This window comes from Egretta garzetta, unplaced genomic scaffold (assembly GCF_000687185.1).
Source record: "Egretta garzetta isolate BGI_Z169 unplaced genomic scaffold, ASM68718v1 scaffold787, whole genome shotgun sequence".
Classification (NCBI taxonomy): Eukaryota; Metazoa; Chordata; class Aves; order Pelecaniformes; family Ardeidae; genus Egretta; species Egretta garzetta.
The window spans coordinates 141,766-157,340 of record NW_009260266.1 but is presented as its reverse complement, the minus strand read 5'-3'; the positions used below and the strand labels follow the sequence as shown (position 1 = coordinate 157,340).

Genomic DNA, 15,575 nt, shown 5'->3' with positions numbered 1-15,575 from the left:
TGATTCTTATCTGACATAAGCAAAATGTTAACTTCATGCCCTTCAAGACAAGATTTATTTTTTTTAAAGGAACTTGAACAACTCTTCTGTGGTCCCTTCATTTGCTTTGGCAGCGTATACCTCAGTTGCATTTGCCTTTTCCTTATACTCCTCTGGCTCAAATCAAGTAATTTACAATTGGGAGATCTGGAGAAGATTGCAGTTGGTTTGGGTTTTTGGTTTTTTGGTTGGGTTTTTTTTCTTTTAATGAGATGGGGATTTTGCACCAGGGCCAGTGTGTGCTGGATGCTAAACTCAGTGTCGCAGAGCTCTCGGCAGTAAGAAGGGGAGAGCTGGCTATCGGGAACCTGAATAAGATACGGCGCGGTTGAGGCTGTATAGCAAAGCATAGAAGAGAAGCAGAATATCCCCTGCTTTGCGGGCTGTTCTTAGCACGCGGACTAAAATGCATCTGGTCATCCTGAAGATACGGTATTTCTCCTGGATGTGCTTAGGTTCTTTCTTTCAAAAAGGAAGGAGCGTGACTGCAGTGAGGTAGGTGCCAATGGGACTTGTTCCTGGTCAGTCCTGCGCTCCCTTCTGCTTCCAGCCCAGCCCCACAAACGTCCTTTGGAAGCTTTTAGCTGCAAAACTGAATCGTGCCACTTGAAGGCTCCTTGAAGGAGTAAAATTGAAACTCCTCTTATGCTACTGAAAAGCGTTGGGCCAGGCCTGACTGCTTGGTTTGGAAAGTTTCATTTTGGGTATTTTTCTTCTGGGCATCAAACCCAGCTTTCATCTCTTTTGGGAATAGTCAGTGCCCAGCTACGACAAGATCTCACGGTAATCTGTGAAATTTTAACTTCCCTGGTTTTGCATCACTTTGTGTATCTGTGTGAATATTTGTCTCTTCTTTTTTTTTTCTAATTTATCATGTGACTAGGCATCCATCAGCTATGTGTGGCAGCTTCAGCTTTCAGTTGTTCCTAGTGACACCAAAGATGATTGATGATAAAACCTTAAACCTCATATGTTAGCCACCAACCTGAATAAACAAAGACCAGTGTGGCAGCTTAATATTAAAAGCTATAAAACCTTCCGGGGGGTTCACGGATTAAATCAACTCACCAAAATGAATTTTCAAAAAAAAACTTTTCTCAGGACTGAAGCAAAACGAACACAACAGTAAATGAAATAGAGCTATCCTCCTGCAGCAGACTAAAGCCCTCCTGAGGGCTGAAGAATTGCAATTTGAAACATCTCTCAAGAGTGCAAGAGGAGACACAGTATTTGTGGATCCTAGGGAGGCAGCTTGAGGCTATAAAAGAACAAAAAAGCCTTTAAGGCACGAAAAAAAAAAAGAAATTAAAAAAAAAAAAGATCCCTGCAGACATGGCTTTCATTGGTCAAAAGTAAGTGTTAAAAAATAAAAACATTCCCCCATTAAAATAAGTGCCCACTAGCCCACAATATGTTATTTTTTCAGTTATAAGAAGTGATTCAGATTTTTGCCATGCACTATTTTAATCTCTTGGGTCAATAAACCTCGATAGTAACTTCAGCCAAAAATATCAGCATGTTGTTTATCACAATATGACAGGAAACAGCTGGGATCTTGTTTTCATCTTATTGTGATGCAATTATTAGTGAGCCCAGTTGAAGGCAATGTATTTTGTCTTAGCGAACAAACAAATTGCAGTTGGAGCCCAAAGAACAGTTTTCACCACAAAAAAAGCGTGTACCTTCTTGAAATAGAGTCGGAAATCAGCCCCAAGCAACACTTCAGCTACCAGGACTTGTTTCTCATTTTCTTCCCCCATTTTCAGCTGATCCAGTAATACATATCCTTACTTTAAAGCACAGTACGTATTTCTCCCTGACTTTCCAAGAAACACCTTCGTCAGAAGGGAGCAATCCCCTTGCTCCTTTGCAGAGTTAATAGCAAACATTGACAGCGTTGTGAAAGCACGTATTTAGAGGACACTTGCAGATTAAACTATTAAAACCAGTGGCCTGGTTGAAAGAAGGCTGTTGCACAATTCAAACATTATTATTTCACTCACAGAGTTCTATTAAAATTTTTGTTGTGTCTACTTACAATGAAACTTTCTTGACTTGCCGCTAGGAAAAATTATAATAAGGGGCTCTTGCTGTGTGCCTGGCACCTGAGGAAGCTGGGGTGAGTCCTAGATGCTCTGTAGGCATGGCTAGATCGTGGCGTAGTGAGTTACACCAGAGTCCAGGCTCAGCTCCTGACATCTGCATCGCCTGTAAAGGGAGAGCTTGAGTGCGAGTCGGGCTCCTGCGATGGCGTTTCTGTGCTGGCTGGGTCATCCCAACGTATTGGCAAGGTGATCGATCATCCAGGTCCCCTTAATCGTGAAATAAATCTTTATTAGTTAAAAATTCAGGAAAAAAAAGCATTTTCCTGGTCTAGCTGCCTGTTTCTGCTCCCGTTTCACCAAGAACCAGTGTAACACGGTGAATTAACTGAAATAGATGTTTCTGCTCTATCAAGGTCCCCACCCAAATGAGCTGTTGGCTCAGATAATATTTATCCTGGCAAAGCACCTATGCATAGCTTTGTAAGCCTTTATAGAAGTATTAGCATAAATGTATCGGAGTAACTTTCAAAACCATAAATTTTGATCTTGGGCTTATATACAAGCAGAGTTCAAACAAGGTTTCCTGTCTCACCGTTTTTTTCTTCCTTAGATTTGCATAGTGGCATCACTTACTTGCAGCTCACAGGGAAAGCCTCTAATTGCCCATTTGCATAGATATTTGGAGATTTCTTCTGCATGTTGGAATGACTCATAGACAGAATTTTCCTGAAGTTTCATCAGATTGTTTTATTCCTTTTGTATTGATAATTGTATTATGCATAACGCAGATTTTGGCATGACCTGCTTTTTCCAAAAGATGGTAATTGGCGCAGCTCGGGGTGAACTTTGTGTTTGGTTCTCACGTGTTTAAGCACGTGTGCTCCTTGCAAGCTGGGAGCTGGAAGTTATAGCTCGTGGCTTCTTCAGATGTAAGACTGAGGTTTTGATTTGTGGTTGCAATGGTAGATTTAAGCAATTTGGTAACTAAAACAAAATTAGCACAAAATGGGGTTGGTGTGTAGATCATTGGAAAAAAAGATTCAATTTGAAAGTTTAAAGATATTTTATAAGTTAATCTGATATTGAATCCCTTTTATCCTTTATTTACATATTCAGCTGCTAATCCAGAAAAACACCTAAGTACTTGCTTAATTTGAATTAAGCAGTTAATCCTATTGGAAGTTAAGTACAGATGGGAGGCCCTGATTCAGGCAAGTAATAAAGTCTGCGAGCAGTCCTGTGCGACTCAACGGACAGAGCTGAACCAGACTCCCCATGCTTTTCCTTGGGTCAAGATTCAGCAAATGCAACCCCAGCAGAGAGAGAAGCAGCACAACCCTTCCAGCTGATCTGTCTTCATTTCACATTGCTTCGTTACTGTACTGTTTACTCAGCATCTGTTGAATAAGGTTATGGACTAAAATGTCCTCCTTTAGAAAGTAATCCCTTTGGTGTCAACATCCGATCTCGTAACGTCTAAGATACTTGAACCTATTTGTTGAACGTCCGGTAGCATCAATGAAGTTGAGGAAGACGCAAGCTGCAATGAAGAATAGTTGCGCAATAAATAAAACAAGGCCTTAAAAGCACCTAGAGGTTGAGAAATTTTGTAAAAAAAATCTTGGGAAGCAGTAATCCACCCTGTCTAAGTGAGTCAGGGGCAAATATCACTCTTCTGACCTGGTTCAGATCCCACCAAAGACCAAAAGAAAACTTCTGACTATCAATTTGTAAAGCGTATGTCTGTATAAATGCTCTATTGAGATAGATTTAGGAATGATTATTGCTCCTTCCAACCATGTCCCAGCAAATGCCTCACTGCTTCCTTTTCATTATTTTTTCCCTCCTCTCCATCTATTTTTCATTCTTATGATTTCTTTTTCCTTTCTTCCTCTCTTTTACCTCTTTTGCTCTTTACAGGTCTTTGCTGATCTTTCTTCTCTCTCCTTCCTTTTCCCTTGATATCCCATTTCTGAGTTTACTTGGACTCCAAATTGGGCAAAAGAAGCAAAAAAGTTACTCTCCAGCTTCCAAGAGTAGCCATCTATAGAGAAATTTCTTTTTGTTCTGTTACAGATGACCCATATACAACAAAAATATGAAACCATACTCAAAGGTCTGATGCCAGCATCTTTGAGACAGGAACTTGAAGACACCATTGTATCTTTAAAATCTCAGGTACCTTTTTATTATTCATCTTCAGCTTTTTGGACTGGATAAAAACTCTTTCTTCTAGACTAAGAAATTATTGTATCTTTTGATCCCAGGTTTTGCTTCAGTTGGCAATTGAGAGTAGAAATTATGCTGTATTCAATATTAGGTTTTTTTTGTCAACCTTTCAAATATAGCACATCGTTCTCTCTCATCTTCCTTACCCCGTTTCTCCTGAAGGAATCATTTAAAGGATGCATGTAAAGGGTGCAGAAGAGAATAAGAAATCATTTTGTTTTCTTTCAGCCTATCTAATAAAGTAAATGGGATATTTCTTTTAAGCTAGTAGTCCAAATGATCATGGGTTACTTCCACATTTTCCAATATAAAGAGGCTGTAATAGACTTCTGTAACCACTTTGGTTTTAATATTGCAAAACACTAGCTCATCTAGAATAATACAGAATCAATATTATTTCTAGGAAATACAGTATAAAACTGGCTAATAGCAATATCAAAATGTCGCTGTAAATTGGAATTACTAATGGAGTGGGTGAGTTTCTTGTACGTGGTTTCCACAGAAGTTATTTGATGCTGTCCTATTCAGTATAGGAGGAGCTGGAAGAAAACAAAATGTCATCGTTGCCTGAGCTGACGTGAGGAAGGATAAATAGCAGCAAAGAGGAGTGGTCGTAGGTGTGGAATAATGGTAATCCATAGGAAACACTGGCAGGGTTTCCATATGGCCCAGTGCAGGACTGGGCATTTAAACACGTCAGGAAGGACTGGGATCTGCCCTGGGCCAAAGGGAAGAAAGGAGAGAAAGGGAGGGCAATGCTGGTGACTCAGAGCTGCCGTGAGCTCTGGGAAGTGCAAAAGCCCTGAGGACATGGTGTCAAGTTTAGGCTTGATACCAGCACATGCCTTATACCAATTTTCAGGACCGTTTTTCAAGCAATTATCAATCTACAAACTCTCAATATCTCTTCCCTATGCAATCTTTCTCCATGGAGATGGTTGGTAATGTAATGCATCGGGGGGTTTTTCCTCCCCTTTTTTTTTTCTTTGTAATGCATAAGGTTTAGTAGTAATTTTTGCTATGCATGAGACACTTCCTGGGAAAGCGTGCCTCTAATAGAAGTAGGAAATAGGGGGAAACAGAGACATTAGATTGGGCATTAGGAAAAAAATTCTTCACTGAAAGGGTTGTCAAGCACTGGAAGGGGCTGCCCAGGGAAGGGGTCAAGTCCCCATCCTGGGGGATTTAAAAGATGGGTAGATGTGGGACTTAGGGACAGGGTTTAGTGGTGGGATGGCAGGGTTAGGGGAATGGTTGGGCTTGATCTTAAAGGTCTTTTCCAACCTAAATGATTCTGTGACTATGAAACTTTCCTATTCCTATATGCTAGTAGTGACACAACTTCAACACTGTGGTTGTAAACACTCTGCCTGCATGTCAAAGGATTCCTAATGGAAATGATGCTCTTTCTCGTATAAATAGTTGTGGGAAATAAAGAGTTAAGGGTCTACTGGGAAAATCTATTTCCAGTTGATAGTAAAAAGCTATTTTTAAAGTGTGGTTGACCACTAGCACTGTCTGCTAGGAAGGGTTACTCTGGAGCCAATATAAGAATACCACACCTTTTAATGAGCTTAAAAAAAGTAGAATCTGATATCCACCTGCAGGGCTTCTGTAAGCAGCAGCAGCAGCAGCATTTCAAAAGAGTTGAAGTAACTACACAGACTAAAACCTGGGTGCTATCCCAGAAATACATAGCTGCCGGCTATATTTCCAGCGGTACACTGTCGTCGCAGACCACTCTGTAAGCAGGGCTCTTTCTGAAGCACAGGTGGCCTGGTCTTTGAAAATTGTTGAAATTCCTGTTTGAAAACATCAGACAAGAAGGGAAGTGGAATCTCTGCACCTGTCAGGATTATTTATTGTTGGAGGAGGATGGAGAGGATGGGCTGGGTAAAAGCACTGAGCAGCGATAAAAATAAACAAACAAAAAAGAAAATACTTGAGGCTTGGGTGGGCAAAGTTTTCTAAAGATGTTGCTAAATGCAAAGTATGCTGCCCAATTGTCTGCTCTTGGCGAGCTGTCCAAAAGTGGCCACGGTGTATGAATAAACACTGATTTTCGTACACTTCAAGCACAGGTGAGTACCTTCATCACAAGACCAAAAGTGCAGGGATCAGAGCACAGGCATCATATGGGAGCTGGGGGTAGAACTGGAGCTCCCAGACCCTTGCATAACCCAGATGCTACCACCAGCTGACTTTAAAAACTGTTTCGACCCTGTTCCTAAAGGAGTGGACAATGTGAAGCTGGAGCAAGGCCAGGGAAGTCATGCTACCAACCTTCTATGGAGTTTTAATTCTAGCATGCAGCTAAAGTGGCACTGCATTTTACTGAGGCAGTTTAGACCAGAAAAAAAAAACCTTTATGAAATGAGTGCAGATTTATCAATTAGGATTTTGTGCACCGTTTTCATGCGGGATGTATTTTACAGATAAATACTCTGCAGAAAAGAGTCTCTGTCCTCCAGGAAGAGCTGAACGCCTACCACGCCAGAAGGTACGTGATTACCTTTGATCAATTTGTACCATTTCACACCTGTGGATCCCAGTTATTGAAGTTTTATGGCTTAATTAAAACACTCAAATATGGTTGCAGTTTTAAAAGATCCTTATTTTCAGTAAACAAGCATCTGAGAATTTTCCCAGTGCTTAGTCAGTACTATGAGCGCAAGATTAGAGAACTTGCAGGTGCATTACAAGTCTGGGCTTTGCCTCGACGTTCATGATGAGACGGTGGCTCGGTGCACAGCTGCAGCTCTGCGGTGGTGCCACCTCCTTTTAAGATAGAAAACAATGATGCAATGCATAATATTACAGATCACATCTTCAAAGTACCGGATCTTCATGAGCCTGAGCTTTTTTTCAGACGTTTACACCCTCCAATATAAATGATGGCAAGTGCTGCAGCAATAAAAAGCCTTGCTGTGCCTTTAGAGTAAGTGATTCACACGGAGAGGTGAGTAAAAGGAAACTTCCCAGGAAAGCCACTCCATCTTTTTTGTATTTATGGACTTTGATGATGCTTGCATATCTCACGTGAGGATTTCTGCAAATAAGAATGTGTGCTTGTAAAAGTAGTTTAAATTTTTTTCAGGTATTTAAATGTCTGTAAGAATCTTAACAGTGTGAAAGTTGCCTGAAAATATTAATCCTCAACTATTTGTTAAGGAGAACTAGCGAAAGCTAATTGGAAACTGAGAATGTCTTAGGTTCTTGGAAATATGTCCAGTGTAGGTAGCTTTGTTAGATGCAGAGCTGTAATGTAGTCTCTAGACTCTCTCCAACAGCAGCAGTAGCGGTACCAAGGGACACATTTTGCCTCAAACTTACTCTGAATGAGTGTCTTCACAGTTCGGAAAACAGCTATTTAAAAAGATGAATAATCATGCACTGTTAGGTCAGGCCAGGCCACAAATGACTGAAGGGAGCCCCAGCCACGTCCTGATGGAGAGGAAGGGCTGGGACAGAGCCAGCACGGCGCACAGCAGCTCTTCCCCGGCTCACAAACTTGGAGAAACTTTTGTGCTGCTTCCGTTCAGGGCAATTTTCTTCCTCGCCAAATCTTTTTCCAAGCCTACATTCGCACTAAATGGTGTGTGAGCATTTTCCTGACCCTCATTCACTGAAATACTGCTTTTTGCTGCTTTAGCGTAGACGCGTGCCCGTGGCTGCGTGGTGCCCTGCTCCCCCGTGGCACGCTCCCCTCGGCCGGACCCAGGCCCGCTGCCGGCCCGACCCAGCCTGGCTTCAGCCTGCTAGGTTGTTATGGTAAGAACCATGAGATATAACCAGTGCTAATCTCTTCCTTTTCAGGTAGCTGCTGGAGCTGTTGGATCTCTTCGATTGCCAAATGGACTGCTTTGAATAGGTTTGAAGATTTGGCTCTTGTAAATTAAAATGCAAAGATCAGTGGCTGTTTTGTTAGCACATCCAATGTAATGAAGTTCATGAACACACGTCCATTGCTCATGCCAGCATGTTTTCAGTTGTATCTTCCTTCCATTATTTTTTTTCATCATTATCTTATTACAGACTTGCGCTTTTGATATATTGTGTCTGACTCCGTGCTGAGCTTGCTTACCGAGCGAGTAGAGTTTCCTCCCCTAATATTTTTGTTATTACTTCCCAGTCCCATTCTTTTCACTTTTATACATGAAGAAAAATCCCATTTTCTATTATTATTGTCCAAGATATTTTAACATATTTTGACATTGTTTTGTGTCCATGTGTTTACATAATATTAAAATATTATTATTTTGTACTATTTTGTTTTGACATTATTCTCCTGCTTGGGCATCTCACTCACCTAAGTAGCCACAGCGCATCTGAGGGTTTTGTATGGCTTTGTTAACTGGGAAAATATTTCATGCTGTGTTTCAAGGAAATATCTTGTAGCAAGAATGAAAACACCGTGGTGACAAATGCAGCCACCGTTGCCAGTTAATAGCGTATAAATCAATCATTGGGGTTGCATAGGCCGGTCACAGGAAACTCCTTCATCATTTACTGATAACACAGTTATGGGGCGTTGTTGAAAAAGCATCGTAACCGATACAGCCTTGATTCTGCGTGAGCGTACAGAGGTTCTCTTGGATGATCCTGGTAAATCTGAGCAGATTCACGAGGGTTTGCAGGGAGGAGGTTTGAGCAGCAGTGGAAGGCTGAAGGCCCTGGACAGGGAGTCCTCCTCGTAGCTGGCTCTGCCTGCCAGGCATAGGAAGGTTTCCTTATCTCTTGGCCATCCCTGAGCCAGAGTGTACATTAGTACATTTGTAATCTGTAAATTTAGATATGCCGAATACAAGAATAGCTTTTTTTTTTTTCCTAGGCACCATCCTGCCGGCAGCGTTCATATCAAGGCACAGTTAAGGGTCTGATTGCTTGAGAGGGGGCCAGAAATTCCTGTCTTCTAAGTCCAGCTGTGGCACTGGCAGCGGCAGCGAGACCCTCCGTATCGCTGCTGCCGGGGATGGCCTCTTCTCCTCCCTCGCGCCGGTGGCACCAGCCCTCAACATGCGGCGACCCAGGCAGAATTCGGAGGGTCCTGACCGCTGTAGTGCCCGCGGCTGGATGCGGCTGTCCCACCAAGTCCCAGCTCACCAGCTGCGCTCTTATCTCCGCCTGGCATGGAGATCAATGAGGAGAGGCTTTGGCAGGCTGGGCTCCATCCACCCCCACCTCCTGGCAGCGCCGGCAGGTTGCTCCTTGCCAAACGGAGGCTCCAGCTTTGCCGGGTGCTTTGCTGATTGTCAGTCTGGTCTGGGCCTGGGCAGGTTTTCCACCTTCCTTAAATCAACAAGTGAATCTTCTAATTATAGATAAGGGGTTGTCATGGCTCTGATAAGCGAGGAGGTGCTGCGGCAGGTGCCACAAAGCCTCCCCTGGGGCACCCATGAGTTCTAGTAGGAGGAATTTGTTAGGATGCATTTAGTTAATTGTGGGCGGTAAAATGAAATGTGTTTACTGAGAGAGGTGCATGGCAGCGATGGTTGGGCTCTTTGGGAGAAGCTCCGGGAGCTCACGCAGCTGCAGGGATTGACCCGTTGGATATTGCCCTGTGTCCAAACAAGAGCAGATGCTGGGATAGTGAAATCTCTTTTCTCATGCATGAAGGAAACAAGGCATTTTTGATTCTTCTGTTCTGCTTGCGGTTTTGGATGACATCTGGGTGGTTATAGTGCTTTTGAAAGCAGTAAGATGTGGTACATCCAGAAAGAAACACGTGGACCCTCTTCTAGCTGGTTGAATTCAAGCCTCAATTTCCTTCTTTTTGATGGAATTGCGTTGCTGATGTCATTGATGATCAACAAGCAGCTTGACAAAAGTAGATCTTTGTCAATCTGGGACCATTAAAACTCTGGGAAACCCTCTCCAGCATCAAATACAGTGTGAGGACCATTTTGAAGGTGCTTATAAACCTGATAAGAAATGAAATTCCAGCTTGGTTGGAGTTCGCTTGTAGTTGCTGTTAACATTTCTTTGATCATTTTCATAACAAGTAAGAGTTAAGAGTCCAGACTGCAGGACTAGAAATGTTTTCGTACATATTACCTGCTCTCTACCTCTCTTTTGACCCGCTAGCTAAGGATTTGCCAGCTGCCAGGGCTTCATTGCCCATAAAACAAGCTCTGGTGAAGCCAGCTTGAGTATGGCTTGAGCTTTATTTGTACTTTTCATGTATTTAATTTTACCTCTTTTTGCTGTGGGAGAGAACACTGCTTCACTCTATATAAAACCCCACCAGAAAAAGGCATCATAACATTTTTCACCGGTACCGAGGGAGGTGACCCTTACCAAGGTGACACTTTTATGTCGGTGCCACTCACAGTTCTTGTGTTACGGCTAACAAATGTGCTCATTTCTGGTGCGGTGGGAAGAAAAGGGATCCAACCTCCCTCCTTCTCCCAGCCCGCTGCTTTCTTCTGCAACAGTGCTTTAATTGTACCAGCGACAGCAGATACTCCTGGTGCTTGCCCAAATCTCCGCCGACTGTGGTTTCAAACTGAGAAATGATTTTACTGCACGGAAAAAAAATTTTATTGGGACTTGAAGCAAATCCTTGCGCTCACGAGAATATCTTACAGTGTTCTATTGAATTTTCTGCAAAACATGCACAGCTTTGATTCTAACGATGAGTAGTCTGGGTAGAGAGTGTATGTGGGATCTGATTTTTTTTTTTTTTTTTTTTAATTATCCTAATGCACTGCAAGTCCTTCCCAAATCACAAAATGGACTGGAGGCACCACACTACTAAATTATACTGGGTCTGGTTCTGAGGGTACAAAGGAAAAGTGAGACGTCAGATATTGTATGAAAAAGTTTCAGAACACAAGGTCATTTTAATTCAGACTTTTTTTTTTTTTTCAAGGAATCCTTTCTAAGCTTTGATATTTTGCTCAGAAAGGTCATTTCTTTTAAGCCTTTGTCATTAAAGAAGACTTGTTCTGTAAAGTGTGCTATCAAAGGATGCAGAAATTGCAAGTCACTGAAACTAAAATGCATGATCAATTTTAAGTCTGCCAACTAAAGCCCACTTAAAATTAGATGTGCTCTGGTACTGGTGGCAGCTTTGATAAAGCCAGTGGAAGATACGCAGTTGGTCAATTCAAACCCCAAAAAAATGAAGATAATTAAATAAAACTTTTCCTCCCTAAATTAGAATTTTTTTTTTTTTTTGTGAAAACACATTGAAAGAACTGCATGAGGATCTGATCCTGCAAGAATGTGAGAGAGAAAGTGTGTCTGTGGGCACCGCGTTGGGGGGCAGTTTGTAACACTCCTGCATGGCGGCTAGGCAGCTCTCCTTCATGTCACATCTGTAATCACGTAAATAAGCCAAGCCCCTGGACAAAATATCATTTATTTACCCTTTGCTGCCATGGGATGCTCTCTCCTTCACTGACAGACAGATGTGGTAACAGAAAAGAGTGCAGACCTTGTGTCGTGCCCTTGCTTTGCAGTCCCTGATCCCGATCCCACTGATCCAGCCTTTATCCCATGAACCCGACCCTTGGTTACCGGCCGTAAGCGCTGTGCTGGCTTCAAGGCCCCCTTGGGAGAAGAGAGGGTTTCCTTCCTGACGGATCTCCTAATGCTGTTGCTAGCAACGGTGAACATAATTATCGTTTTAACCCAGATACATCCAATATTCAAGGTAGTATTTTCAGGAGAGCCTTGGGAAGCGGGGCACGCTGCTTACCTTCACACAAGGAGGGTTTAGAGCTGCGACCTCCTTCGAGAGAGCTCTCAAACCATTTTATCTGCAGAGCTGGGTCCCAGCAGCCTGTTTTGTCTCGCATGCTGCATAAACGTATAGCTCCATGGAAAGGGGGATGTGTGTTATGTGTGTCAGCACGTGTCTCAGACTTAGTCTCAGTACTTAGGGCTGAGAACAAGAAACGTGTGTTTGTAAAATGGGCAGAGTAAAGGAATACCTTTAGCTCAGCCGGACAGTTAAGTTAGAAGACAATACTTCCAGCTTTGTAACATCTACTCAGCAGGTTTATACTCTAGGACTCTTGTTCTCCCATTTGAAGCCTGATGCCAAAGTTTAAAACCAGGCAGATTTGGCCATTGTTTCAAAAGAAGGTTCTGGGTCCCAGTTCTGCAGTCATCTTATCCCAGCCAAACTACTGCTGGAGTTAACTTTGTCCAGGTTTGCCAAAAGGCAGGCTTCAAGGAAATGATGAAAATTCTGGACCTAGAATCCATAAGAAATCTGTCGGTCAAAGTGATCCTGAGCTGAGATTGAGGACTCTGTAACACCACCCTTGTCTCTTCGCTGAGGACGAGTGCAATAGTGCTGAGAACTCCTGGAGGGTGCAGGACAAGTTTAGTGAGATTCAGTTGATGGTCTACATGACCCGAGAGGTAACACCTACCCCGTTCCACGCAATACCGATGCAGCTGAGCAGCTGAACTCCACCATTAGCTATAGCGATAGCATCGTTCAGCGCGGCACTGAAGATGGAACAGGTCAGCCTAGGGACTTTGTCTGCAATGGCCTCTGGATTCGCAGTTGACCATTCTTCTTCCAGAGCGAGCATTTTTAGGAAGGGATTCCTCAGAAATGGCTCTTTCTCTTTAAATTCGGAGCCTACCTCAATCTCAGTATGTTTTTATACAGTCAGGCTCTCGTTCTGCATCGAAGGGTGGTGGAAAAACAGCCCTAAGAAGGCTAATGACTCCATATGGATTTCATGAACCGCCAGAGCCTGGATGTTTGTAAGGCTGTGTTTAATTGTGCTCAGGAATGATGTTACGTCTTCTGAGACTTATCGACACTTGCTTGTCATCTTCTTGTTTGTTCATTGCTGTTGGATGAGGTCACTGGCTGACTAATTTCGGTGTAGATTTGAATCAAGAATGAAAACTCTGAATGAAAACTCTGATTTTAATCAGCTCTTCCTCCCCTCTTCCTCATCTTCCCTGGGCTGCAGTAGATGAAGTGTCACTTGTCCTGGAGGGCAGCGCAGGGACGGGGAGGAGGTGCTGGGGGACGGGAGCTGCTCCTGGCCCCCCTGCACCCTGTTGTGGTGGCAGGGTGCGTTGTGTAGCCCACCAACAGAAGGTGCCCACAGCCGCCTCTCCAAAGGGGTGCTGGAGCTCACGTCTGTAAAACTCAGCTGGATGAAACCCTCAAATTCAGCTGCGTGTGTACCTGATGCTCACAGACCACACGGGATATCTCAAATGCTTTCTTCAGCATTCCCATTTGAGCTCACCAGCAGCCTGAGAACACCTCCCACCCACGGAGCCCGTGCTTGCCTGTCCCCAGCCAGCCGCACCGCCGGCAGAGCGCAGATGCACCACGGCCCTGGCAGCATGGATGGCACTTGAGTGCCAGCACGTCCTCCACCAAAACCACCCAGCCCATGGCTCGTACGGCCCAAACGAGCTCAGCATCCTCTTTGCATCAGCAATAAACATGTTTGCATCAAAACCGCTGTGCAGAAGTTTGCAGGCAGAGGGGGAAGAGGCGCTTCCCCTGTTCCTTTTCCCCATTTGCTTCCTTTGAGAAAAAATCAGAGCTCAAAGAGCAGAGCAGCAGCTGGATCTGTGTGGAGATGCTTTGGCAAAATGGAGTGAGGGACCTCGAGTTGTATTCCTTCCGCCCTCGGCTCAAGCCAGATTTTTAGCCTCCTTGTGTAAGGTTTATCTGTTGGTCAGGGTGCCAGCCTTGGACTTCGGGGCACCGGCAGCAGTTCGCTGTCCTGCCACAAATCTGGTAACATTGGGTGTAGCCTAAAGCTCCTCAGGCATTCAGATACCTGAAACATATTGTTTTCATAAATTCCAGACTAGCGCTGTATGGAATTTAAATACCTCTCCAACGTCTGTGGCTGAGGATTTCAGCAAAATGCCTACGTTTGGGGTGCTCTGAGCACCAGAAAGTCTCCCAAATGCTTGTTTAGGGAGCATTTTTGGCACTAGAAACCTGTTCAGCAGATGATTTAGCCACTGGGCATCCAGGCCTCATCCAGGCACAGATCTGGAGCAGAGCAAACATGCAACAGCTCCATTTACCCTTAATTACTGCTCCTAATGGAGCTGAATATTGCAGCTGAAACTGTCAGTGACCTGTGCTGAGGAGATCAAGTTTTGTTGGTTTTTCCCTGTTTATAGAGCAGCATGGGCACTCCGCTTGAAGGGCGTTATGGAAAAATTTCTAGAAGTCCTAAAATTAGGTTGTGTGAATTTATCCACACTCCATATGTATTGCAAATGCAAGTAGAAATGACACAGAACCAAGTGCTTCGCACTTGAAATAATTGGAGAAGGCTCTCCCGCTTTATTAGATCTTATAAAGGCAACGGGCTCTGCCTCGCCGGGTCCTGCAATTCTTCGGCAATCAGGAGGGAAGAAAACCTGCCACCCATTAGGAGACAGCGAGTCCTAACGGTTCAGTGGGAAGCTGAGGTTGCCAAAATACAAAATGAACAGCCCCCCCCCGGGTGTCAATGTAATCAGGTGATAAACCCATCAGTAACGGGGAGCCAGCTCCCAAAGGGAGACCCTGGCTCCCCCTCAGGCAATTCCTTCCTTTTCTTTGGAGGCTGTTTCTCAAAGTGATGGTGCCAGGGGGGTCACCGCCACCGAGCCCCTGCAAGAGGGAAGGGAGCCTGGCTCTGCTTCCAGGAGGCTTCTGAACCCCCCTAAAATTACTCTGCAATTCCAACCTTTCCTCACCGATTGCAGCAAAACGCCTGGAGAAACCAACTGACTCAACCCTTTTTGGTTTTTTTCCTAAAGTAACCCCCGGGATTGATCAATTTGCAGAGAAAAGGAATGCAAAGGTGGTTTTCAAGGCAGGCATCTCATAGCTGAAGTGATGGGGAAGCTGCAGAGCAGGCAGGGTTAGGTGGAGGCGACAGGCAGGTCATGAGGCCAGCCGTGGTCCAGCCACCTTCTTTGCTCCTTTCCAAAGGCTTTGAGTAACGCACCGTAAGCGCCGGCCTCCGTTTTCTCCCCCAACTTCATAGCAGAGACCCAATTTTGTCGCAGCATTTGCTATCCTTGTGTTTAAACCTTTCTTGCCTTTACAGCCATGAAGCTGGGCCTAGTCCAAACCCTTTAAACTCAAAGAGAAACTTTCAGGAGACTGCGGCTGGCTCTAGACCAAGCCCCGTAGGCTCACTCCGCAGGACCACCTATGTTACCAACGTCTCCGGCAGAGGGTACAGCAAGCGGGGCAGTTCACCAGGAGCTGCAGGACCAAGCTGGTCTGGTTTTGGGGACTTGGAGTTGCTCTCTTGGCTT

The 15,575-nt window shown here is 44.2% G+C and overlaps 1 protein-coding gene across 1 annotated transcript in view; it reads left to right on the top strand.

Moving 5' to 3' along the window:
• Positions 1–9,638, top strand: part of CEP112 (centrosomal protein 112) — a 176,772-nt gene extending 167,134 nt beyond the window's left edge. Inside the window, exons 25-27 of the mRNA XM_035897706.1 lie at positions 4,161–4,262; positions 6,749–6,813; positions 9,236–9,638. Coding sequence (XP_035753599.1) covers positions 4,161–4,262; positions 6,749–6,813; positions 9,236–9,638 — 570 coding nt within the window. The remainder of the gene's footprint in view (positions 1–4,160; positions 4,263–6,748; positions 6,814–9,235) is intronic.
• The last annotated feature ends 5,937 nt before the right edge of the window (positions 9,639–15,575 follow it).